The sequence below is a fragment of the Condylura cristata genome, unplaced genomic scaffold (genome assembly GCF_000260355.1).
Source record: "Condylura cristata isolate star-nosed mole 26May11 unplaced genomic scaffold, ConCri1.0 scaffold00017, whole genome shotgun sequence".
Classification (NCBI taxonomy): domain Eukaryota; kingdom Metazoa; phylum Chordata; class Mammalia; order Eulipotyphla; family Talpidae; genus Condylura; species Condylura cristata.
In genome coordinates, this window is record NW_004567118.1 from 18653764 (window position 1) to 18681333 (window position 27570).

Genomic DNA, 27570 nt, shown 5'->3' on the forward strand with positions numbered 1-27570 from the left:
CCCTGCGTTGTGGACAGGGCTGGCACAATCACACACACATACACACATGTGTTCCTAGATTTCTGTGTAGATTAGAAACCACAAATTCTCAACAATTTTTTCAATTCCAAACTGACAGCTCTTAATCTGTTAAAACACCTCATATAAAATTTACCATCTTAATCACGTTTAAATGCCCTGTTGAGCAGTATTAAATACTCACATTGTCATGCGGCCATCACTACTCTCCATCCCCAAAATTATGAACTCAAACTGAACTAAACTCTGTATCCCACTTACTGCTCCCTGCGACTCTGGAAACTGCCATTCTGCTTTCTGTCTCTGTGAATTTGACTACTCTAGGTACTTTATATAAAAGCAATTGTACAGAATTTGTACTTTTATAATGGTTTATTTCACTTAACATATTGTCCTCAAGGTTCATTCATTGGGCAGCGTGTATCAGACTTTCCTCCCATTTTAAGGCTAATATTCCATTGTATGCATCCACCACACTGTGTTTATCCATTTATACATTGATGAACACGTGGCTTGATTCCACCAAATGGATAAAGTGAATAATGCTGCTATAGACATGTGCACAAATTACCTCTTCCAGACCTCTTCTACTTTCAGTTTTTCAAGTGCATATCCAAAAGTGGAATTGCTGAATCATATTGTCATTCTGTTTTAATTTTTTTGAGAAATTGTCAAACTGCTTCCCACAGTGTCTGCATCATTTTACATTTCTACCAGCACAACACTAGGATTCCAATTTCTTGACATTCTTGTCAACAGCAGTTGTTTCCCATTTCCATTTTTTTTGTAGTTATTCTAATGGTTGTGAGATAATAGCTATCCCACTGTAATTTTGATTTGTTTTTCCCCATTGATCAGTGAACTTGAACATTTTTTCCTATACTTGTTGCCTTGGAGAAATGTCACTCCAAGGACTTTGCCCATTTCTGAATTTTTTTTATTGTTGAATTTTAGGAATTGTCTCTATATTTTGGATTTTAATATCTTATCAGATATGTGATTTGCAAATACTTTGTATCATTTGTTGGGTTATTTTTTAACTGTTGATAGTCTTTCTTTTTTTTACTGTTGATAGTCTTTTGATGCATAGTTAAAAAATGCTTATTTAGTATCATTTGCCTATTTTTTTTTAAATTGTTTTTGCCTGTAACTTTGATGTCATACTCAAGAGATCACTATTAAATCTAAAGTCTTGAAGGTTTTATGCTGTGTTTTTACCCAAGAGTCTTTAGTTTTAGGTCTTAAGTTTAGGTCTCTGGTTCATTTTGAGTTTCTGCATATGATGTTAACTAAGGGTATAACTTCATTCTTTGCATGTGGATAATGATTTATTGCAGTACACTTTGTGGGAAAGATTGTGTTCCCCCGACCCTGAATATCTTGGCAGCCTAATCAAAAATCATTTCATCATATGGGATGAAATTTCCTAATTGATTCCTTTGGTCTATATGCCTATCTTTATACCAATACTACACTGTTTTGATCACTATAGCTTTGTAGTAAGTTTTATAATCAGGATTGTCTTTTTAAAATCCATTGAGACTTGATTTGTGCCATAACATATGGTCTAGACTGGCAAAACTCCCACAAGCACTAGAGAAAAATTATTTACTGTTGTTGCTGGGCACTGTACATATTTGTACAGTACATGTTGATACTATACTGCTGCTCTGTACATGTTTATAAGATCTAATAGATTTGCTGTGCTGTTCAATTCCTCTGTTTCCCTATTTAACACTGAAAATAGTGTTTTGAAGTATCCAACTATTAATTTAGAATTCTCTATTCCTCTCTTTAATTGAGCCAATTTTTGCTTTGTGTATTTTGGTGGTATTTTATTAGGTTGTGTGAATTTTTATAAATGTTCTGTCTTCTTGATGTGTTGAACATTTTTTTAATGCATAATGTCCTTTTCTTCTCCATTCATAATGTTTTTTATTTAATGTGTATTTTGTGTGTTGTTAATACAGCTTCTCTCATCTCTTTTAGTTACCATTTGCATGGAATATTTCTTTCCTTCCTTTCATGTTCAACCTATTTGTGACATTTATTCTAAAGTAAGTCTCTTAAAGATAACATAGAGTTGGATCCTTGAAAAATTTATTGACACTTCACCAAAAGGTATCTTTTGACTGGAGAGCTTAATCCATGCATTACATTTTACATTTTAAGTATTCACTGGGAAGTGAAGATTTGCTCCTATTATCTTGCCACTTTTATTGTATATACCTTATAGCTTTTCTATTCTGCATTTCCTGCATTATTATCTTGTGTTTAGTTGATTTTTTTTTAAATGCCTTAATTTCCTCCTCATTTCCTTTGTGTATATTCTATAGCTATTTTCTTTGTGGTTACCATGGAGATTACATTTCACACCCTAACATCATAACACTCTAATTGAATGTATACCAGCACAACTTTGATGACAGACAAAAACTGCTCCTTTATGCTTCCATTCTCACCCCTCTCAATTGTTGACATCTCAAAATTACATCTTTATACATTGTATGTTCAAAGCCAAACATGAGTAATGTTAAAGTATTAGTTTCTTAAATTATGCAGAAAATAAAATGTAGAGTTAAAAACCAAAGTTGCAATAATACTGGCTTCCAGTTAAACCAGAAAGATTCTACCAGTGTAATTGTTGCTAGGTCCCTGTAGTTTCCCACCACCAAAGAACCCATTGCCCTCTTCCATAGCACATTGATTGTGCTCCTTCCTGTTTCTCACTCCTCTCCTCCTCTCTTCCTTTTCTGCTCCCCTAACAGGTATCTTAGATTTAAGGGCAGTTTTTAAGGGTTGGTTTTATAAGTCTTTATTTGACCATTTGGTTTCTGAGGTTACAGAACATAGTATTTTAATTTTTAAATGATTTTCCCTATGATTTTTTAAAAAAATGATTTCTGTGGGTTTTACATTTGTCTTCCTTAGAAAGACATAGCTATACATTTCCTAGTCTTAGCTGTACCCCACAAGGTTTCTCTGTTGTATCTTCATTTTCATTCATTTAAAACATTTTTTAATTCCTCCTTTGATTTCTTCTTTGACCCATTAATTATGTAGAATTTTGCTATTTAATGTCCACCTAAGTGAGCCTCTAAAATTTTTTTTCTACTATTGATTAACCATTTTATCCCATTTTGATCAATAATCATAAATTGTATTATTTATATCATTTAACCTACATATATACAGCTTTTCAAGGGGAAAGCACCATGAAGAATCACGTAGCTGTAGGATTTTCATAGATGTCTTTGAACGCATGAAGAAAATTTCCTTCTACTACTGTCTTGTACAAATTTTTACAGCAACAATACTGATGGATTGACCTTTAATCAGTATGAAATGTTCTTCTGTATCTGTAAAAACATCTTTGTTTTGAAGTCCGTTTTTTTAATTTTTATGGGTTGCCACATGGTTGTTGTCTATGTGATTTATTTTCCCACCCTCTTACTTCCAATTTATCTATATCTTTGACTCTAAAATGTGTCTTTAGTGACAGCATATAGTCAGATCATGTTTTGTCTTCTCTGATAATATCTGCCTTTGGATTATATTTCTTTACCTATTTGCATTTAATAGTACTCTTGATGTAGTTGGACTTATATCTGCCATTTTACTTTTTATTTCTGTATGACACATTTTATATATGACACATTTTCCCTTATTATTTCTTTATTGTCTTCCTTTGCATTAAATATTGTATAATATAGTGTTTTAATTTTAATTTCTTTAATTTTCCCCTATAATTTTGAGATTTTTTAAAAAATGATTTCTTTGGTGTTTACTATATACATCTTAACTTATCAAAAGATTATACTAGCTTATTTCCTGTGATATATGGAAATGTAACTCCTATATAATTTTTTTCTCTTTGTCTCCTTTGTGTGGTATTATTGCTATAGATGTTGCACTATTAATGTAACAAACCCACAATAGGTTGCTGAAATTTTGACTTTACCCTGTGAAGTTAATTTCTTAGTCCAGAGCAAGTTTGCGGCTCACCCACCTCCTCTGTGTCATTGTCAAATATGCTACATATGTATTATGTTCCTATATTGGGACCAATGTTGCATTATGTGTACTGGTTTATACAATTGCTATTTTTTTTTTCTATAAAAGACACATTTATTCAGCATCATGATTAGCAACTAACAGCATGGGTGTCAAAAAAAAAAAAAACAACTACATTAACACCCTTTGTTGGAATGCTTTACACTTTCCACAGAACAGAAACTAAAATAACTTGTTCTACAATTAGTTGCAAATACAGTGCTCCAGCTTTTTGTCCATACACATGTTTAAAACATGTCTTCTTTGTCACAGTGCCGCCCTGCCACCACGGTGACTGGCTGAGTTCAAAATCTGCTATAATCTGTAGCTTCCCTGCCACTTCCCTGCTTTCCTCTCCCGCCAAGCTCTGTTTCCTGGCAGATAATTAAACCTGCCGCTGTCAGAGCTACCGCCTCTGCTGGCAGTGCCACAGCCACTTTGGGTTCATGGTTTGGCAAAGTATTGGCCAGCACCACCACAGGGACCAGAGCTTCTGCCTCCAAAGATTCCTACTCTCACGGGTCCAAAATGTGAAGACTGATTGTTGTAATTGCTAACGTCATGGGCGCTCCCTCAACCTCTAAAATATCCAAACCCATGATCGCCATCCCCACTCGCATCTCCACCACCAAACCCAACTCTACCACTGAACTTCCTCCACAACCTGGTTGTCATCCCACCAAAACCACCAAAGTGTCCAGAACCACTTCAACCCGTTCCTATTGCTATTACCCAGCGAGCCATTACTTTTCGGTGCACACTGAAGACAGTGGGACTTCCTCTTCCGATGCAGCCTAATGCGTTCTGGAGCAAAGCCGTTGCTCCCGCCCGAGACACATGCCCCTTGGACTCCTCAGTGTTCGTGCCTCTCAGGTGCCCTGTGCGCTGCTGCTCTGGTCTGTCACGCGCCGGCGGGAGCGCTTCCTCCATCAGCCCCCTCTGAGCAGGCCGTGGCGCTCGTTTCCTCATACTATCTGTCTGAAAGTACAGTTCGCTCTCACTTTGGATTTATTGTTGGCTGGTCTGACTCTTGCTCTTTTGTGAGTTGCCTTTTCTTTTTCCTCTCAAAATTTTTTGAGTTTGTCTTTTTTTTCCTCTTCTGCATTGTCATGAATCTAAGTGTGCATCTCTCTTGCTCAGTCATTTTCCTGAGACCTGATTACCCCTTTTACTCTGAAAAATTTTGTTTTTTTTTTAAGTCATATCAGTTTCCTTACATTATTTCTTTGATGATTTCTTGCCGTTTATAGTCTTTCCTCTCAAACACCTGGTTGGTGGGAAATAGTCCTCTTGAACTTGAAGCCTCTGTATCTTCTTTCCCACAAGTTTCTACTTCTTTGCAAGTTTGCTCTATCTTCTAAAGGCTTTCCATTGACTATTTTCCAAACTTTATATTACATGTACTTCAAGTGTACATGTACTTTATATTGCATGTACTTCCAAACTTTGTATTATATGTACTTCAACACATACAACATATATATATATATATATCTTCTACACACTGTATATTTAATTTCTAAAAGAAAGTTTGTCTTCCAATTACTTGGTTTTTCATGTTCCATTGAACAAATGAAGTCTGTTTTTGGCTTTTTGATGCTTTTAATATGAGGAGTTTTAATTTTCTTGATCTATCTTCCAAATTACCTCCAGGGCTAATTTATTTCCTTATTGTGATTTTTATCTTTGTGATGCGGTCATTCTTAAGGTGCTTTGTACATGTCCCCTGTGCTATTCAAGTAAACAGGCTGGACTGATTTTCCTGGGGGGGGGGGCTCCTCTGCTGTATCATGGACAAGCCCTTTCCCTTTGGACCTTCGTAGCATTGACTTGGGGAGATGGACTGAGTGAGTGTGGCTTGGATTCGGGCTGGCCAGCTCCTGGGGCCACTTTGCATCAGTTGCCAACACCTTTCTATAAATTTAAGTATCCTCAGGAAATTTGTTTGGTTTCATCTATAAATATTCTCTGGTTTGTGCCCTGAAGTTATTTTCACTGCAGGGAGGCACAGAGCAAGGAGGAGCAAAGGAAGTGTGGATGCAGCCACTTGGGACCTCGCTTCCATCTTGGGGCGGCAGAGCACTGTCACACCCATCCTGGCTGGGTTTCTCTCCAGGACCCCCACACTCACCCCATATATTCTAGGCTGCACTCCTCCTCCCTTTTATATCCACAGACATCACCCTTCTGTTAGCCTACACTCTATAGAAGCCACAGCATCTCTGGTGATGGCCTCCTCTTGTGTTTTAGAAATGTGTTCCTCTACTTCGATGGAGTTGGGGACAGTAGATAGGACGATGCTTAGACTTAGCTTTGTGTTTTTAAATTAGAATTTCTTTACTCATATTTTCCTATAAAAATAGAATCATTTAATGATATAAAACATCAGCTGTTCACCCATCTCTATTTTCTATCAAGGATTTCAAAATTTAGCAAAATTATGGAAATAAAATACATAGGCAGATTTTGATATCTCCCTCATGCAATTATCAACAAGAAACCTGCCCTTCTGTTCTCTGCCAAAATGCCAGGGACAGGGTAGCGAGTCTTGGCCTAGAGAGCAGAGTTGATGTGCCCACAGCAATGCTGCACTCCTCTCTTGGCTCTCGAGAGCCCCGGTGGTGACATTTCCTGTGAATTTCCTTTTGGTCACCACGGTTAGTCCTCTACTTTTTCTGTTTTCAGAAACACACCTTGTAGAGTTAGGTAAACTTGAGGATGACTGGGGGCCTTCCAGTTCCTTTAAACTGGGAAGGAAAGGAGCGTCAGATCCAGAAGGAATGAGGTGAGGAGGCTGGTGGCAGGAAGACTTAGTTTCCTCCTCACATTGACCACGGCAGATCAGGGAAACCACAGGTTTATAGGCAGAGGTTGACAGCTGTCCAGGATCCAGCTGTGCAGGAAGCTTACTATTTGGTTGGAAAATAAGTGCTGAGGTGGGAAAAGGCATTCAATTGCAGGCTGTCATACAAGAAAAAAAAAAAAAAAGCAACTGTCATACAAGATCCCAAGCTGGCTCTTGGCTTTGCAACCCCAGGGATTGACATGGACCAGTTCTATGGCCAGGGTCTAGGAAGGATGCCTAGGGTGCACCATTAGTTCAATGGGGAGAAGCTGGCAATGTGACTGGGGTCAATCTCCTGGGAGATGGAGGCCCAGAGAGATTGTAACTTGTCCTTGGGGCACCATCAGGAGGTGGCAGGTGGACAGGTGAAGGCTGCCTTCTTGTCATTGACCAGGCGTGTCACCTAGGCTGCAGGTGTGACCGAGGGTACTTGAGAAAGCACACAGTCTGTTGCCTCCCCGGCCGGGCAGGAGAGAAGAGAGTGGCGGCCGGCTGGCCTGGACTCCTCAGCTGTTGTGCAAGTAGAGTTTCTATTAGTACTGGAAGGTCTGAATGAACCAGGTGGGCACTGCTGTGCTCCAGGGAACAATACAGACCAGACCGGCAAAGCTCTGAGTAGTTCTGAGTGGGGTCGCCAGGCATCTGTGGAGCCCACTGAGCGCAGATCGGCCCCCTGCAGATTCTGACTCCCATGGGGTCTGCAGTTGGTGCTCCCACATTCCCTGGGGTTCCGATGCCCCTCAGGTTGAGAACCACAGTCTAGTGAACACATCTTTTTAAAACGAAGATGGATAGGGCAGGTAACGTGTCCGATAACACATGGCTGGCTGGCTGCAGAGACAAGATTCCAACCTAAGGCCCATGACGGCTTCTGTCCCTGTCCTGCCCTCGCAGGTCATGTGACAGAAGTGGACAGCCTAGAATCTGGATGTATAAACAAAAATTAATTTCTACTGACTTCTGATAAAAATTGGCAGTACCAGGCGATATAACTAATGAAGATCCATACCTTCCCCATGTCACAATGTCATCTGGAGACTGTGCTGGGGAATAGTCAGAGGTTGTTCTGGCCTCTTTGATGGATTTGAAAAATCAGAACACCTTCCTATTTGTTACTCATTTTCACTTCCAAGTCACTTCTCAGGCGCCCAGGCTTCCCTGGTCCTGCCCTTCAGGTTACCTAGGGCATGACTCCCACTGAGCTCCATGCTCTTTATGTTTGGCTTCAGCTTCTACTGTCAGATTCCTTCCATAGTGATTAAGAATGTGGTCGGCACCGATCCGTTCTCTAGGTGAGTGGGCATCTGGGCCAGCCGCCCCACTGTTGCATCTGCCTGGCATGAAGAGAGCCTGTGCTGCCTTCTGCCCTATGGGAGCAAAGCCAGGGGACAGGCTCTCTTGGAGACATCACGTGCCTAGAAGTCCCCCGTACAAGATGGGCTTCCCAGCGGCTAGATAAGCTGCCCTCCGTTGCTGTCCTATGCCATTATTCACTATCAAGAACATACAAATTCGGGTGGCTATCTGGTCACCTCTGGTTTCGGGCAAGTCATGTGGTCTATCCCATTGCACCCTGTGGAGGTCTTGGGGCAGGAGGGTTTCCCAGTCAGCTAGGAGCAGCCTTTGGGAGCAAGGCAGGGCCACCATTGAGGGGTTTCTGGGATGGATCCTAGGTAGTCCCTGGAAAGCAGAGGACTGGAGGGGCCGGGGACTCACCACAGTGCCTGTGGCTGAAAGTGGACAGTCCTACAGAGGTGGCTGTGGCAGTGACGAGGGACTTTGCAGTTGCCACCTCTGAAGTGATCGAGAGCCCCAGGTCCTAGGCAGGGCTGCTCTTTGTCCTCAGGGCCAGGTCAGGTGGTCTGGTGAACTCTAAGTGGGCTGTGTTCTCTTTTCCTGACCTTCCCTCCCTGTCCTTCATAGATCCGAACAAAGGACAGGGTTTTTGACAGCATCAGCCACCTGGTCAACCATCACCTGGAGAACAGCCTGCCCATCATCTCCGCTGGAAGCGAGCTCTGCCTCCAGCAGCCGGTGGAGAGGCGCACCTGACAGCTCTGCCTGTCCCCCCACAGCCGCGGTGGCCAGGAGGACCGATTCTTTGGCAGATGGGCACAGGGCCTCGGGAACCAGGCAGCAGCCTGCAGGCACAGAGCCCTGTTAAAGGCCCCAGAGGAAGACAACTTCTGGAAAGTGCAAGTTTCATAAACTTGTTCTAATTTCTCATGTGCATATTAAAGGTGTACATACCTATACATCCTGTACAAAGTATCCCTCTATATTTATATTTTTTAAGACTAAACAAGATGTAAGACTAATGTTCTGTGCTGTATGTTTTTAATGAAAAAATGTTTGACTGTAGTTGTCTGGGCAAAAATTTAATTCAACTGACCCATTCCACCGGGAAATTCCACTAGGAGGGTGTGACTGCAACTTTACTGAATAAGCACAACACCAGGAGTAGAGGTAGGCTGGAGGAAGGGCAAGAGAACGAAACAGAGCAGAATGAGGCAAGCGCTGCCCCCAGGTCCAGCTCTGCCCCTAGAACATAGCGCTGCTGCGGTGGCCCTTCCTCCGGACGTGGGAGCCCTCCTCCTCCTCTTCCTCCTGGCTGCCCCCCGGGCTGCTGCATCACATCTGTGTGCTCCCGTCCGCAGCACCAGGCGGCTCTCGCAGCTGCACTGCGGAGCTGCTCCCCTCCAGCAGTGTCAGGGCCTGCTGAGCACAGAAATAATGACCCTCTTGACCTCAGTTATCCAGGCGGTCTTGGGATTCAATTTACTGCCAAATATGGCACAAAATCAGCCTCACCGATGAAGACCTTGACTGGCAAAGGCTTCCCTCATTTTTATAGGGACAAAACTCATGTCTGCAGAGGGAAGTCAGGCCAAATCTGTTTCTATGTTCTTCCGACCAGCAGGCTGGATTATAGGCTGCTGGAGTGGCTGTTGCTGGCAAAATTCTCTTCCCGTAGATTCAGTGAGCAAAGGCATGGCTAGGAGGGGTGCCAAGATGGCACAGCACGGGTGCCCGGAGGTCAGCCCGGAGGCCATTCACATCCCCTTTCTCCTGGGATTCCTCTGCTGAAGCCAAGGACAAGCACACAAAAGTGGAACTTGGGTTTGTGGTTCCGTTTCTGAGATGACTGCTGGGTCAAGGGAGTTACAAGGACAAGCACACAAAAGTGGAACTTGGGTTTGTGGTTCCGTTTCTGAGATGACTGCTGGGTCAAGCGAGTTACAAGGACAAGCACACAAAAGTGGAACTTGGGTTTGTGGTTCCGTTTCTGAGATGACTGCTGGGTCAAGCGAGTTACGTCCACGCAGACTTCCCAAACGCCCTCGAAGGGTGTGTGCCCACACACCATTCTGTCTTGGCTCCATCCTTTGAGATAAAACATTGATTTCTCACTGCGTCTTTTGGCATTAGGAAGTTGAGAATGTTTATACTTAAACAAAATACACATCGGGGTTGCACTGACCATGTGATTTAACAAATACTGTCCTTTAAAGGATAAACAGATACAACCATTTGGTGGCACCTTCAGTGGTTCTACCTGATGTGCCCTCGCCCCAGTGAACCCCCTAAGTGTGGCACCTTATAAAAAGGGCAACAGAAAGTCATCCTGCACACAGAGAGTTGTACAGTGATGCATTTGATGCTTCAACATTGAAGTGTACAGGGTAGATTTGAAAAACTCTAATGAGTACTAGTCTGCAAATTTCTAATGCTCAGTACGCAAATCCTGTTTCTACTTTTGGAAGGGTATGGCCAGGTTGGAAGGAGGAGGTCGAGGACAAGTTGGAATAGGTTGAGTGTTTTCTCTGTGGCCTTCTTTGGAGTTTTGCCTTTTGAGGGACCAGTGAATCTAAGATGACAGTGGCTTCTGGGATGTTCTGCAGTGAACTAGAACTGTATGGAGACTCTGACACTAGTTTAGTCCTCCGTCAGCATCGTTGAAGGATTCTGGTTTCGGGGGCAGCATGAGTACCCCATTATTCAGAAACAGAGGGTTGTGACCAAAGGTTTGTGCAGTGCCTGGCTCAGGCTCCCACCCAAAGGCTGGCAGGTTTGGGGGACTGGGAGCTTGGCCTGCAACCTCCAGTGTTTAGAGGCCCGTGGGGATATATGCACAAAGTGACTTTTCTTTCAATAGTGGAAGGTGTGTAAGGCCAAGTGGTAATGTCAAGGGCATAGCACATTAGGAAACCAGAGTGAGGGCAGTAAGCCCTGACACTTGATCTTCTGTGTTTCCTCTTGGGGATGGAAGCAGCGGTCATTGACAGCTTCAGCAGCTGTCTGCTCTGAAGTTGTTGTCTCACTGGTGATACACAGTATTGGTAGATGACGGGGGATTGCGTGAGAATCAACTGAAAAATTTAAGCGAAATGGGGGATCAAATTTTGTTTTGTATTAACTCCAATGATGTGTTTTGCAGCTCAGATGGCAGGATGGCTAACCATGGGACAGCGCCAGGTGGGGAACTGTACCCGCCCTCAGGGCCAAGCGCCTTCAGGGGCCATCACTTCAGTCTCCCGCCTTCCCACTCTAAGGAGCACTAGAGCGCACACTCTCATCTCATTTTTTCTTCCAAGCCACGTGATGGGTATCTCTGCGCACCTCCTAAATACATGGGGATACTGGGGCTCAAATGCTCAGGCCTGCTCAGGCCACGCTGTCCTTGACCTAGCACGCCTGGAGCTCTAGACATCAAGGGCACTTGACAGGACCCTCTTCCAGTCCCTACTGGGTCTCTCCCCCAGGCTCTAAGTCTCCGCTGGGGAAGCACCTCATGGGAAGCACCCGCTGCCCATGTCTATTCAGGGCCAGCTGCTAAACGGGCAGCCCCAGGAACAGCTCTCTGAGCGGGCCCAGGGCCTCCACCTCCCCAGGTGTGGAGACTGCATATGGCCACTGGCAACTGGACAGTGCTGGAGCCTCTGCCCCTCTCATGAGCCCCCCAGCCAGTGGACCAGGTCTTGGAGTCAGCTGGGGCCAGAAGGTAGGCCCAGCAGTCCTAACACGGCCCCTTGCGAGCAGCCCGAGACCCTACTCTCAGCCGTCTTACTGCACTGCCCGAACCAGATGCTAACATGAAGGCCAGTGTGACTGGCATTCTCAACCTGCAGAGCTCTTTGGGGGCCCCTGGGGCTGCTCCTTGATGTTTTAAGTCAGCATCAGTGCTTGATGACCAAGGACACTCTAAGCAGCCAGTGGGCAGTCTGATGAGGACACATCCAAACAGCTCCCCCTCCAAAACATGCAACATGGCCACTTTGGGCTTTTTATGCATGAGACATCAAAGGGCTGGGCATCTGCTCAGCCTCGATGCAGGTTTCCTTTAAGCAATGATCCTGCTTAAAACCATCTCCGGAGCTGAGGGCCATGAACAAGACCCCGAGGGGCTCTTGCTAGAGGAGGGCATCGCCCATTGCTTCTGGGCAAGGCAAAAGCACAGACACAGGTAGAGAAGAGGCCTGGGTCAGGACTGTCCACTGAGCCTTTGGCTCCATGCCTGTCCAGCTCCTGGAAGGAGCTTCCCTTCCAGGTAGTGCCAGGCACCATGTGGCTCCCCCATACAAGCAGTGCTTGAGGTCAGTGTCCTGACGAACTGCCACACGAAGCCAGACTCGTGTCCTTGGGTCATGGGCCTCCTCGGGTAGTGCCAGCAGCGGCGGACGTGATGTCCAGCCTCAGCTCCGGTGGCACAGGGTCACGTGCCCAGGCTGCTGCTGAAGGTCTCGGGGCTGTGACTTGCCACCTGCTCCCAGGGCTGCGCAGTCTCCAGCCTGCTATTGGGGTCGCGGCTGCGTGTAGCAGGAAGGAAAGGGGCTTCCTGGGATACTTCAGCCACAATGTGTGCTCTCTCGAGATGTGGGTCCTTTGGGGGCCACACAGGGGCTCCTCATCCTTCCCTGGGTCTTCCTTTCTTCTGGGTTCGGCCGCCAGCTCTAACTGCCTGTGTGAAGGGGCAGTCTGGCGAAAACAGTGGGGAGAGGTGGAGAGACGGCAGGCTGGGAACCCCATACACACAAGCTTTGGCCTTGGGCTTCAGAAAAGCACTCTGGGCTCTGGAGTGCAATTGTTCAGTGTGGTCCTGAAAAAGATAAAGTGGGGGCACCCTGGGGCTGCCACTGCTCTCCAGAAGACAAGAAGCAAGGGAGTACTGGTACTGGGTGCCAGGCAGCTAGAGGGACAGCCAGGGGGCATGCCCAGGGGTCAGATGCCAGTTGCTGACCCTCAGACCAACTGCAGGACTTAGCAGGGTCCTTGTGGTCTGTGCCTGCAGCTCTCCAACCCTCCCATGGAAAATGGCAGGTGGCTCTTCCCCAAGGACTTTACACTTAGGTCGCCTCCCCCTCCAAGGGCATATGGTGGCATCATTTACATAGACAGGTGAAGACGTGTGTCTATTTCTCTGGTTTAGTTTTTGGTCCTTCAGCAGGACCCTCAAGGGCAGTATGAGTGCATGTGGTGTCTCTGGGAGAGGACCCCACAAGTGGGGAAGGGGGAGAAGCAGACTAGGAGGACACAGCCGAGCAGGTCACCAGGAGGTGGCTACTTCTGCACCCTGGGGACTGCATGCAGCAGGGGGAACTTGTTTCAGAGCTAAGGCCCCAGGGTGGTGGACAGCCCAGTGCGCTCCACTCTGCCCACCCACCCTGTCCACTGTCCTGTACACACCGAGCACATTCCCCAGTTCAGAGTTCTTAAGCAGAGAGGCAGACTTTCCTGCAAAAAGGCCTTGGAGGAAAAGGCAAACAGAGCCATCCAGTGTTCCTTCCTCAGTAGTTTCAGGTGAGGCCCAAGAATTTGCATTCTGATCAATTGCAAGCGATGCTGATGGGGAAGCTAGGCTTCTAGAGCTGCTTTCGATATGAGTTGCTGTCCTTAACTGCCTCTTACTAATAGCTTCCCTCTCTAATCTATGGTTATGTTTTCTTGTCACTTCATGTCATCGATCCCAGGGTCCATACTGCTGGTTTAAAAGTGGAGGATTAATAGGCATTTATAACTCCATATAATCATTGCTGCAGATAAAATACCATCTGCCACCCACAATTTATTTATAATGGGGTTTATACATATTTATAAGTTTGCAAGCAACAAATACACAGTTTTAAAACTGGCACATTCTATAGCAGCCAGAAAAATTGCGACTTTATCCCAGGACTCGTGAATGTCAATTGCACATGTGTCTACACACACACGTACACCTGCGCTGATGGCACAGGTGCGCATCTGCCTGGCTATGTGCACAGGCAGCTGGGCTGTGAGATTTGCACCTCTGCACTCTTCCTTGAGTTTTGGTATTTTAACGAGGATAGTTTTGACAAGGACAAATAGAAAGTTAAGCAGATGTTAAGAGTTTGGACTGTTAAAAGTAAGGACTTGACACCTGCAACATGGAGGGGGGCCTGGGGTGCTGTGGGATAGGGGACCCTAGTGCCAAGGAAGCAGGAAGGCCACAGGGTAGGGGGACTGTGAGAAGTGGAAGCAAGACAGCAGGGAAAAGAAGCCAGGGAAGGGTAACGAGGCGAGGAGAAGACAGATGAGGATAAAGTGGATGGAAATGGGAGAGGGAGACAGCAGATCCAGATTTATGTCTGGTACTTGCTGCAGCTCAAGTCAGAGCCACCTCAGAAGGACAAGCCAGGGCAGGCGTGGTGCAGTGCACCCTATCACTGTGGGTGGAGGACAAGACTGTCTCCCCAGGGTGCATGTGGCACTGCCGGTGACCTTTCCAGCCGGCCTTCTCTCGGCCTGAGCTCACACACAGGCACTGGGCTCCTGGGATCTTGCTGTGAAGGGGGTGGGCTCTGCCTGCCCGAGCTGGTACCTCTGCTAGGAGGTGGACACCACACAGCTTGGTAGTAAGACTCTCCTGAGGCTATGGCCAAGTTCAAGGGGACCAGGTGGGAGTCTGAAAACTGCAAACTGGGCAGCCCATGGGGTGGTGGTGTCCCAGCCAGCGGGACCAGCAGGAGGGTGGACGCTCCTTGCACACAAGGTTGCCAGGGTTGGATAGTGGTGGCGAGGCTGTTTCCCCTCCTGCCCGGGACCAGTGGCTTCAGGCCCAAAAAACAGTGTTCTTCCCTGAAGGCCATGAGCCACCATCACGGAGGAAGGTGCAGGGGATGAAATCTCTTCTTACAGGTTCAAGTTTCTTACTGTTGGTTCACTTGGGAGTGGTGTAGGTAGGAAAATGTGCACATGGGGGGCTCGCTGTGGTCCTGAGTGTTTGAGGTCGTTCATTCATACCCACCCGGGGCAGATTTATCACAACCAAAGTTTGCAATGACTGAATCAATCGACAATTAACAAAGCAGAAGTGAACGAGCCAATGCATCTTTGAACACTGAAATTACCTTTTTCTGTAACAACTATGTGTTGGTTACAAGTGGAATGTTCTCTGTTGATTTGACTTTTGAATATAACTTGTTTCAGAATAAATATTGTAAAATTAAGTATGTGAATGTTCTGTGTATTCAGAATTAAACACTGATGTTTAAGTCCAAGGATTAGGAGAGGACTCCATGTAAATTTAATGTGTAATAATAAGATATTTATTACTTTTTCAAAAGGGTTTGGATGGCAGATTATACATACTGAGAATTATTATTTGAAAATATTGTGTTCTGTTTTCCATTAACTTTCGTGAAACAAACAAAAGTGAAATTATTGTCAAGGTCCCTGTTTGGTTTACTGCCAACCCGCCACGTTCCACTTTCATCCTGGAATGGATTTGGCCTTTGAATGTCCCTGAGGAGTGGAAACACTAATTTCAACTTTTTTGATCTCTGTCCTGTGAAAAATGATAAACCTAAATGATGGGGCCAACATTGAGAGATTTGAGAAAGCAGTGACAGAGACAATGAGCAAAATTCCCTCCTCACCCCAACAGATTCAATTCACTCCTAGAGGAAATGATGTGGTTTCCAGTTGTGAGCCCTTGGTGACATACCTGGTGCATCCCTAAGTACCTGGGAGCCAAGCGAGGTGCAACCCGGCACCCCGTGTCACCCGCGGCCCTGGGCTACTTGGGTAGTGCTGTACTTGTCCCTGTCATCGGGTATGGGAAAATGTGCCTTCACTTTCAGAACAGCGGTGTGTGCATTTCTGATTATGTAGCAAATCCTCTGAGTTTTGACTTAAATACTAAAAACATTTGGGTGTTGAGGTTTTGGACTCATAGATACAATTTAAAAGCATGGGCTTGGTAATTTAATTAGAAGTTTTCTATAAAATAAACCTTGTTACGTTTCTGTGAAAGGCTCTTTACTAGCATAGGGGAACCATGGGTGGAGAGAGAAACACCATTTTCTCAATAATTTGTTGTTTAGATGACTGTCCATGTAAGTCTGTTGGCAATAAAAGATATAATGAAAAGTCTCTGATTCAGGTGGCTGCTCTTGTGTTACCTCACAAAGGAGAAGGGGGAGTGTGTGAAACCTTGCTGGAGAGAGCAGGAGTTGTTACTCCTCAGGCTTCTTAAAACACACTTACAGAAACACACTCTGTGTCCAAGGTGTGGAGTGTAAACAGCAGCTTGGCCAAAGCCAAGGTTAACTTCTACGACTTGGCATTTATTGACAGAATCAAGAGGCAGAACACTGTGATCCTCATTTGAGTTGGGAAGAGCGAATGTCAACGCCAGAAGAGTTATTCCACTGGGGTCTCTCTATGTAGAACACAGAGCAGAAAGGTTAAAATTTAACCACTTGTAAAGGACAAGGCTGGGGGAAGGGTTGGCTCAAACTTACTCTCCTTTGTGGCAGATGGAGCACAGCCAAACATCCAGGTCTTTCTCTGGACCGCACTTCACTGCCTGGGCAGCTAAGATGCTCTCCCCATCAGTCCACTGACCTGACATTGGCGTGACCGCAGCGCCTCTGGCACACTGAAGTACCACGGGCACTGGCTGTGCTGGTGGTGAATACAGCTGATTGGGAAGTCTGCAGGTGGTTTAGAAATGCAGGTCCCAGGTGAGAGATCGGGCTACCAGCGTGCACCCCTCCAGGTGTCCTGGTGAAAGCATGCTCACACGAACACCCCGAACAACAGGCTTATACAAAGGCAATTGATTTTATTTTTGACAAACATACATTAGACATAATAAGGGCTACTACCTGACTGAGGTCGGACACGTGGCTTCTCTGGGGCATCACATGCCCAGGTCTGTGTGATCACCCACTGGCTAGGGAGGAGTGTGCTCACTGGAATCAATGATTACTTTTTGGATATAGCAAATGAGCACAGTCACTACATCATAGGTTTCATTCAGCTCCCTTGAAAATTTTGTGTTATCTCAAAGAGAACTCTGGATGGTGGTGTGAAGTGTCACTAATATCAGCACCAGGGCCCCAGAGTTCCCAACACCACTTAGAACTGATAGAAAGTTCGAAAACCACTTAGTCCTTGCCTAAGTGGAAATGCGATACCCAAGTCTTTGACCCTCTGATGCCTTTTGTTTGCTTATTTGTTTTCTTAACCCAGTACCACACGGCTTAACTTTTCTAGAAATGCCCTGAATTTTCTCAAGCTAGTTCATAAAATAAAGGAGACAACAAAATGTCTCCCTACATTTTGGACTTAAATTGATGAGACATAAGGGCTCGTCTCGTCATTAACAAAAAGAAGGACATTGGTACATGTTTATCCCGAAAATGTGCCTCAGTAAGAGGGGCTTCCAGCAGATAGCCCAAAAGTGACATAAAAGATGAGCCTTTTGGTCCGTACTAAAAATTCTCTCTGAACCTAAAAATCTTCAGGGGCTCCCATGTGAGGGTTACTCAAGTAAGACTCCTTGGAGGGTTGTTTGCTTTTGTAAATCACTGACCAGTCACTTAAGTGCTTCACCAATATGTGTAGCTCCTCTGCCTGGCAAGTAGAACCCCAGGGGAGGGCACGCGAGAGGAGGTCCACCTTCTAAGCCCCTTTACAAAGTGAAGGGCAACACAGATTCCGCCTGTGAGGAAGCAAGATCTCGGGGGTCCCGAGAGAGCTTGTCTGGGAGGAATTGGCAGCCCCTCCTGACCATGCAGCAGCTGTCCCAATCTCTGTGGAGAGCCCTCCGGGAAGCGGGGGGACTCTGCCTGAAGGCTGGACTTCCACAGGGAAGGATGTTGACTTGCTGCTCCTCTGAGACAGAATCCAGCTCAACATAGGATCAAAGTGCTATCTGGCAAACTCTCCCGATTCAATGGAACGTTCCATTATGTTCAACAGACAGCGGCTGCTTGCTGCATGGGTTCTTTCCTTGGTGGCTCTGAAGCACAGCTCCCCAACACCTTGGTTAGCTTTTGGTGACTTGCGTTTTGGCTCTTGGATCTACTTAAAATTAGGCAGAAGAGAAGTGGGCACAAGCCCCAACTTGCTGACTGTCACCCAGACCCTCAGACACCGGCATGTCCAGGGGCACAGTCGCAGGGCTGTTTTGGGTCAGCCCCCAAGCCACTTTTGGACTGTGCGAGTTTAAAACAGCTGACCACAGACCTGTAGTCAGTTGGAGGAGACGGACTGTACCTCTTCCCCAGCGTGCTTGCAGCTGCATCCTTGTGCCCAGGGCTTCTGCCAGACACACTGGCATCACCTGTGTGTGACTGCCACATACTGCTCGCAGCTCACACGCCCCTGATGGCAAAGGAGCAAAAACACTAGTGGGCTATGTAACAAAAAGACAAATATACAAAACCCACCCTCTGCATGGTCAGAGATAAAGTCACTAAGACTTCACCCGAGGTTCTGAGGAACACAGGCTACACTGTTGACCCTTGACCTCCCTTCTCCAGGAGCAATGGAGAAGGACCAGCGAGAGTAGTCCTGGGCATCAGCCAGACCCCAGAGCCCAAACGGACAGGCATGCTGTCCAACCGGAATGGACCCGTGAGTCTGCAAGTCCCTCCAGAAGAGATACCCATACCAAGTGACCGCTGGCACAGCCACTTCCCTGTCCCAGCTGGACGAGGGTCTTCGGAGGGGGCAGGCAATAAATAGGTACGTGGCTGCTGAGCTGGTGACGCTCTTCCCAGGATTTAACCTCAGGAGCCCTTCCCTGAGGCCGGCACCCTCACTGACTGAGAACGCCATTCTGCAGGGGTTTGTTTTTGTCGATGATGCTAGGCAAGGTGGTCACCTGGGGAAGGTCTTCCTTGCTTTTTGGGCCGGGGCTACTGTTGTTGCTGCCACTGGACTTGCTTCTGCTGGGGTCGAGAGCAGGCTGGACAGGTGAGGAGCGGGTGCCTCTGCCTTTGACCAGACAATTGCACACCAGCTGGAAGAAGGCCCGCCGCATCTCCTTGCTGGCCAGCGTGTAGATGACCGGGTTCATGGCGGAGTTGAGCACAGCCAGCACCACGAACCATTGCTCCTTGAACAGCATGGGGCACTCCTTCACCCTGCAGGCCACGTCCACCAGGAAGAGGATGAAGAGCGGGGACCAGCAGACGATGAACACGCTCACCACGATCACCACCGTGCGCAGCAGCGCCATGGAGCGCTCCGAGTTGTTGGGGTTCGCCACCCTGCAGCTGCTGGACTTCACCAGGCAGTAGATCCGCGCATACAGGATCACGATAGTCAGCAGGATGGCTATGAAGATGCTGATGCAGAAGGCGATGTAATGCTTGGAATACAGGGGCAGGATCGTAGAGCACTCGGAGAGTTTGTGCAGGCAGTTCCAGCCCAGGATGGGCAAGGCGCCCAGCGAGAAGGCAATCAGCCAGCACATCCCGATCAGCAGAAACACGCGGTACTTTTTGTTGGCATCGTAAGGTCTCATTTTGATCATGGTCAAGTAGCGCTCGATGGCGATGGCAAGTAAGCTGCAGGTGGATGCCCCCAGGGCCACGAACATGCTGCCTTCCCGGAGGAACCAGACGGTAGGAGACAGGCTGAGCGTCCTCTTCCCCGACATCAGAATGTTGACCTTATATACGATGCCGGCCAGCAGGTCACAGAGAGCCAGGTTGCCGATGAAAAAGTACATACGATTGTGAAATCTATTGTTTTTCCAGATGGCGATCAGAACCATCAAGTTCTCCAGGACGATGAGGCTGCAGATGACCAAGAACAGGGCGGTGGTGAGGGGGCTGCCTTCCGCCGCGTCCTTCAGTCTGCCCTCCAGCTTGCCCACGTAGTTGTAATGTTCGAGCAGGGTCTCATTGCCGGGTGGAGGGTTGGGCAGCTGCAGGACCACTGCCGCCATCACTTGAAGTTCACAGACACTTAGTTCCAAATTCCAGCAGAGGGCGCCCCGGGAACATCCATTTTGGGGGAAGACAAAGACTCAGGCTTCCATGGAGAGGTCAGATGACAGCTGAGGTGCTGGGAACAGGCTCCTGCAAAGAGATAAAGGGAGGATGCCTAGTCAAGGCGACAGCAAAGCTGGGGCCCGATGGCTGCACTGTGCCAGGCAGAGAGCCCTGAGCTGGCGGCCACCTGAGGAGGAAGGGGCGAGCGGGTCTCCCGCTGTGAGTAGCTGTGGGAGGGGCAGGGAAGGCGGAATCTAGTGCTGTGACTTGGAAGCTTCTTTTGAGGCCAGAGGAAGAGCAGAAAGCTCCCGTGAGCACGCGGGCCTTAGAATTCAGAGATCTGAAACCAGAGGTAACTGCCCAAATCCCAAAACTAAATCAGTGCATGTGAGTCCAGAGAAAGCAACTTGGGGGCTTTAGTGAGACATCAGGGCCACAAAATGAAGAGCTGAGTCCTCGAAGGCCTGGTCTGGAGTCTCCCCACACTGGCCCTGAACCTCGCACCCACCTGCGGCATGTCCATCGGCCTCTGGGGAGGTCGATAGTGAGGTAGACACGGCTCTCAGTGGACTCCCAGATTTAAAATTTCCGTTTAAACAGCTCACGATGGGTTTCCAATAAACAACCCTAATTTGGGCTGAGACACAGATGGACTGCTCTCCCATAATAGGGGGCGCTGCTCTCTGGGGTCAGGTGGCATCGGAAAGTCTCATCTACCCTGACTCATGTCCAGGTACAAACTGGGGCAAAGAGAGCAGTCGGGGTGGGGGGGGCAGGGGTTCAGTATTGGCAAGTGCTTTGCGGGTGGAAACAGAGGACACGCCAAGTAGGTCCTTGCCCGTCTCCCTGGCATCCTGGCACTGTTCCCAGGGTCCTCACCCTCCTTAATTAGGGGGTTCAATTCATACCCCACTGCTTCTTTGCAGAAATTGTTCCCAGTGCATGAAAGCTTCCACAGGACAGGGGTGGTGAGCTGACACCTGGGTCCTCCCTGCAACTCTCCTGACCCTGGTCAGACCCTCATGACAGCTGACCGGTGCCATCCAGGGCCAGGTGTCACCTTTCCTAACATCAGAGGGGAAAGCAGGCAGGTTCTGAGGCCAGGTGGATGATGGAAGACAGAGGAGTACCTGTGGGCCTCCTGTTTTGCTGGGGAGTTTAGGGAGGCAACAGAGTCCTGGGGTCCACCTCCCTGTGTGACACCCATCCAGGCACAGGGCACAGAAGGCAGAACCGATCCAGTTCTGGCTCCTGTCTGCTAGACTGAGGCCAGATAAGGAGGACAGACTTGACAGCCAGGATGTTCCTGCTCCTGGGCCAGTTTGGGGGCAGCAGGGCTCGCCCCACCCACTCCTACCCACTATGCCCCTACCTAGCGTTTTCTTCTAAATCTTGCTTGTGTTTCAAGGCCCAAGTCCAACTGCACCTGCTCTGGAAAATTTTCCGGAATCAACTTGGCCCCTGGTGATGTTTCTGGGGCTGCAGAGCAGTTTCCAAATTGCAAGCGTCTGTCCTTTTAAGAGGCAAAGTAACAGTAGCACCTGCCACTCCATGCTCCCTCTGCCAGGAGTATCTTCTTTAATGCCCACAGGACATCACGGAGTTCCCAGCGCCTCTCGCAGCCTCTCCAGTAACACGTGCCCAGCTGCTGCTTGGCTGGGTATTCGCTCCCTCGAGTAGCGATTTGGAGAATCCACACCCCTGCTCTGCTCACCTGGTCCTGGTGCTGAGGACGCCAGGGAAAGACTCGGCCCCCAGTAAGCTCCCCACCCCAGGCACGAGTGCCCCACGCAGATGCGGCCATGGCCACAGCCCTGTGCCCGTTCTCGGGAAAGCGCAGCTCCCAGCCACTCCCAGAGGCACAGAGCAGACACAGCGGACCAAGCGCTCCAAGGGCTGACATTTTTCTTTTATTCCCTCCCTGGATGCATAGGGTTTTGATAAAAATATAGCCGGGGTGGACAAGGGGGGAAGCAAAGCAAACCACAAAAATCAGTGTAAGACGTGGCCACGACACACCATAGCAATAACTCTGAAGTAAACCTATTTTCCCTCTAATGCTTGATTTATCCTTTCCTTTAATTAAATATTCACCACTCAGGGAGCATTTTTCTGAAGAAAAAGCATTTTTTTGGTAAAGAAAAATGCTTTAAAGTGAATCTCCACATTCTGTGAAATTAGAAGATACTCCGCTCTCTTTGGAAGCTGAAAGCGTATTTTCTCTATATTATTAACAATCAAGTAAAGCCCATTCTGAGAGTTAAGTGCTGGGTTAAGGCCAGATTGATTCTGGAGGTGTCTGAATGTCACTGTACATGGTCAAAAGACTCACCGATGGGCCAGCTCGACCTCAGGTATACCACAGAGCCGAGCTTTCGGTTGAAAGCTGGCAGCCCTCCCCCACTGCTGCCACCTACCCCTCGAGGGGCCCGTCAGTCCACCAAGGCACTCTGGAGTTTCATCTGGTCACCGAGAAGTGCTGGCCCTGTGCCTGCCACCCCGGGACCACAAACAAGTCTCATGACTCCCCACTCTATAAGACCAGCTCCCTCCAACCCCTCATGACTCTTTCTGGTACTAACCATCCCCAACGGGACCACGTCTAGGCTTCCCATCCCCAAGGGCAGTTCTGCTCTGCCTGCTTCTGCCCTTCACATGCAAGGTGCCTGCATCTGTGTGGGGCATCTTCCTCTCAGCAAGCTCTGACTAAAGATGCTGGGGTTCCTTCCCAGGTCCCAACACGCGCAGGAGGCACGTTTATTCTTGCTTGTGGCTGCTGGTGGTTTCCACATTTCTGTCCTCAGTGGTGCTGCCAGGATGGCTGAGGGTGTCGAGGCAGTGGCACGTGCCTTCTTTCCATGGGCCTCTCTGGGTTTCGTGCGGGTGCTAAGCTGGACTTGCTATGACGCTCCCCACATGGCTGAGAGGCTCAGCTGACCATTCTGCAAACTAGCCTCTGGGGAACTGGAGAAGCCCCACAGAAGGTGAGAGGGATGGGCGCTGCAAAGGTTCCTGCTTTGTTTTATTGTAAAAGGGAAGGGTCTGGGGTGGCGCTGCCTTCTCTCTCCTTTCACATTATAGAAGTCTAACCACCGCTTAATTTCCATGTGAACACTTAGAAATAAAGCCGGATGCTGAGAAATGTGGCCATCTGCCCATTATTCCTATGCATCCTTAGGAAGAAAGGCATGTCTTACAGGCACTTGGGCCTGGGAGAAGCTCAGGACTGATGAGGGTGGTCTTCCACCTTAGGGTGCTTAGGTCGCCCATCAGGACAGAGCTGAGGAAGCCAAGCTGGCTTTGCTATGTGCATCCGCAGAGTTCTCGCTTTCAAAACTTGAGCTCAAGTAACCCCAAAGATGGCCCCAGCCAGGCTGTGTGAGGATTTGCCTGTTGCGCTCCAGAACAAGGACGCATGTTCCCCACACCCTGGCTTCCCTTATCTCTACTCAAGGACCAGTTAGCTAAGAGCTCTCGCTTCAGCCTCATTAATCTGGGATCTTCAAGTGTACCTCAAGATATTTTAACACCAACACCTCTTCTTTTTGCCAAAAAGGAAAAAGTCAACTTCTAGAAGTTTCCTTGGTATGTACCCCAGGAAGACCCTGTGAGTCCATTCCCTCCACTCCGAAGAGGAGCATCCACTTGGATTGAGAGTGGGGGATGGGCTGATGGATTCCAGATGTGGGTTCTATGCTAACGATTCACTTTCTCTACACGTCAGTTTGAAAACTAAACAAGCCATAAAAAGAAGGAAAAGGGGGAAAGACAGCAAAATATTTCTACAAAGTCTGGGGTCTGTCTCTCTCCATAATGGCAAAACAGAAAAGCACAGCAAAGATAGTGAGTGAGAAATTTCTTCGAGTGAGATGCAGGATGCTGTATTTTTAAAAAGGACATTCAACTAGTTCACCTTTAAACTGAATTAAAAAAAAAAAAAATCATTTGCCAACAAGTAAAATTTCCTGGAAAGCAAGATTTTTTTTTCCTGCTTAAAAGAATTTAGAAAGAAAATATTGAGTAGACTATTAGTCAGGCGAGGACAATTTCCTCCCTTACGAGCAGGCTCCTGGCTCCGACTTTCTTAGGGACCCCACCGCTTTTGGGGTAGTTCACAGCAAGGGGCCCCTGCACGGGGACTCACATGCTGACAGCGAAAGGACCTATGCTCCAGTTTAACCCGGGAGGGATGTTCACCTCTGCCCTTGCTTCTCTGGGAGCTTGGAAGTGAATTAGCCTCCTCCTCTGAATGACTGGCTAAGATGAGGCCCACATGCCATCCCAGATGGTCTCTGTCCAGGGAACCCCGGGGATGGACGCTGTGCCCCACCCTGGCGTAGAGTAAGCTCTCACACATGCTCTCCAAGCGCTGGGGCTTGACTATCAGAGGTGGCTGCTTCGATACCAGAGGTTTTCTACACTCCTTGCTTTTCAAACTGTGTCCTCTCTGCATGAACTAAGTGAGGGCACAGCAGTGAATTCTACATACACGTGAAGGTGAGAGGAGATGAGCTCGTGGAGGCAAATGCAAACACGGAGTGTTCTGCCCGTTAAGCCTTACCTACCCCTTGCTCCATTTCCCAGAGGGACAGCACAGACATCACACACTGCACCTCACATCCCTTCTGGTCCCTCTCAGCTGCCTCTGAAGGTACACAGGAAGAAACAGAGGCCAAGGGCCAGGGACACTCCTCTTAGTGCCACAGCTCAGAAGGGCTCATGTCCCTGCTGTGCATTCAGTGTACCTCACGAGGGATAAGCTACCGCCCTCCCAGGTGTTCTTCACCTAGCTGTGGTGAAAGCAACGTCAGCATGCTTTAGAATGAAATAGCTTCTACTACTATACTAGCAAAAGGCTAGCATGCTAATTTGGGGACTTTACTGAAATACATGACATTCCTGTCAGCAGGGAAACTAGGCAGAGTCTTCAAGACCACAGAGCCCTGCCCACTGACTCAGGACTCTCACTCTGGCCCATGGTACCCATGAGATGCCAGACCCACCCTTGGTACCACACTCTCCACCAAAAAGCCTAGGCCCTGAATCAGTCCACCTTCTGCCTGGCCTCTGGCCAGCGTCCATTCCTTAAAGATACAATGGAAACAAAACAAAGCAAACAGCAGCTGCATGTTCAGAAGCTGCAATAATGACAACTGACTGTCTTACAGAGGCCAGACAGAGTTCCTTTCCACGGGTCATGTTATCTCCAAATGTTTACGGAAAACCTCTCCAGGCAATTACTTAATGCAGTAGAAAGTGTATGGCCAATATGAAATGATTCTGAAATTGATAAGATAGGAATTGTGAAGCCAAATTTGGGGAAACAGGCTCTAGAAGCTCCAAGCACTGAGCTCCCAGTAACACTGAGTTTCTAGCTAACAGCAGATGGCCTGGGGGTGCCGGTGGGGGGCTTCTGATTGAGTCAGCACCCCAGTCACAGCCCAAAGTCCTGGCAGAAAAAAAAAGGGTTCTTTAACAGGGGACCTCCAAGTTTTTTCAAGATCAAGACTTGCTCATAGTCTTAGTTTTCTTGTGAATAGGAATGCATGACTATATTTAAAGTATTGAAATATCTTTAGGTGGTAGGAGAGACCACGGAGTCAATTTAATGTCAAAATACCCAGAGGGAGGAAAATCAGTGTCTGAATTGGAGAAGTCACTTAACTGAAGAAGAAAAGGGGAGTTTCTACCACTCAGGCAGAGTAGAAAATTAAAAGTCAGACACTTAATCAGCTCACATTGGAAGCACTGGAGGTATGGAGTTTTTCAAAGACAAAACCATGAGACATCATACCAGCTACATGTCAGGGGATTCTGTGAGCTGAGTTTGTGAGGTAGAACTTTGGTATCCGGTGATGGTGTGACAGGGTCAGGGGGCCCCATGTCACCACTGGCTGAGAAAACCCCAAGTGTGGTTCTTCTCAGGCAAAAAATTATTTAGGCTTGCATTGAGTTCTGCATCAATCAAGTGGGGAATTGTAGCCTCTGAGGACACCAACACCACCACCCTCCTTGGGCAAGACATCCTTCTTCATCTTGAGTCACATTCCAAATGGGCCTATTCTTGCCCTGTACTTTCTAGGAATTAAGATTTCTTAACAGGCTAGCAAGATTTTACCAATGAAAAGAATGTTGAAAAGATAACATGGGATTATATACAATGGGATTACATACAATGTCTCCACCCTCTGAGGTCCACAATGAGAAGGGTGCCTAATTCTGGGGGTGCCCAGAGCTCTAGGGCAGGTATGCACTGGGTGCAGGGTCTTCCACTTCTGAAATGGTCTTTCAGAAGACTGTCCAAGTAGCTATGCTTTCTTTATCTTCAAAATAGTGTGTTGTTTCTACAAACCCACAAGAAGGCCTTCTCTTACATCTAAATATAAAGACACCACAACGAAATATGTCATTGGGAGTGTCCAATGTCAGAGAGGACTGTTTGGAGTCCAGGGTTACAAGTGGCAAACATGCACAAGTTTCCTCCATCAGGCCAAAAAAAATGAGGGCACTCATCAGGCTCTGTCTGGGATTTGAAGGTACCTACAGACCAGGGGCCCTCCCCATGGTGCAGCAGGACTTCTGTTTCCCAGTTGGAATTGACAACCCTGATTGCTTAGGGGTGTTTAAGGAATAAAAAGCAAAATGGCATTTTGTGGCCAACATAACTGAGAAACGTGCTTTTCCGGCGGAAGGACCCTAGTCCACACGGCCCAGAGTCCCGGTCCCCACTCTGGCGGTGCCCTGACTGTTTGACTGTGCAAGGAAATGAAAGAGCACAGTCTCCCTGTTTAAATGCGCCTACCTGGTTGGAAACAAACATCCCCAGTTCCTCCTGCCCAGGCTGGTCCCTGAAAGGGGCTGCCTGGGCTTGGGGGTGATGCTGGTGTGGCGACCGCGCCCCCCCCCCCAAGTCAATGTCCTCCCTGGGACCAGCTACAATTTGGTGGGAAAAGTGGGCCTGGCTGTCCCCATGGCCCCACTGCCCCACTCCCCCACCTCGGGTCCTATGTCAGCGCATCAGCAGCGCGAAGGGGGGTGCTCACCTCAGTCCGGGGAGCACTTGGGCCACCGATATCCTGGCACCCCTTCCTCCTTCGGAAGCGAGCTGGAATGGGGGACCGGGAGAGTCCTGGGTCTCGGGGTTGTTCCTGGGTCTGGTCGGAAGGGGGCCGGTCCTGCCAGGACTCCTGGTGCCAGTCGCGTGTCCCGGCATCAGCCCCTCTGCCTCTGCCCCCTCAGCCGCCTCACGAACACGTTGAAAGCTGGGGCGGGTCCTGCGCCGGGCGCTCCAGACAGCCCGTCCACCCCGCTCCCGGCGCCCCGCCCACCTCCCTGGTTCCAGTCCCCACCTCCCCACTCCCACACTCCCTTAAGCCCCAGGTCCCCTCTCGGCCCCACCTC

The 27570-nt window shown here is 48.0% G+C and overlaps 2 protein-coding genes across 2 annotated transcripts in view; one reads left to right on the plus strand and one right to left on the minus strand.

Annotated features, from left to right (window-relative positions):
* SHC3 (SHC (Src homology 2 domain containing) transforming protein 3) overlaps window positions 1-9025 on the plus strand; it is a 105705-nt gene extending 96680 nt beyond the window's left edge. Inside the window, exon 12 of the mRNA XM_004685037.2 lies at window positions 8840-9025. Coding sequence (XP_004685094.1) covers window positions 8840-8968 — 129 coding nt within the window. The 3' untranslated portion in view covers window positions 8969-9025. The remainder of the gene's footprint in view (window positions 1-8839) is intronic.
* Window positions 9026-16664: 7639 nt separating this feature from the next.
* On the minus strand, window positions 16665-27478 carry S1PR3 (sphingosine-1-phosphate receptor 3). The gene is made up of 2 exons (XM_012726671.1): window positions 27213-27478; window positions 16665-20256 (listed from the first exon to the last, which is right to left on the minus strand). Exon 2 carries the CDS (start codon window positions 20121-20123, stop codon window positions 18987-18989), a length of 1137 nt encoding a protein of 378 aa, XP_012582125.1. The 5' UTR covers window positions 20124-20256; window positions 27213-27478; the 3' UTR covers window positions 16665-18986.
* Between the last annotated feature and the right edge of the window lie 92 nt (window positions 27479-27570).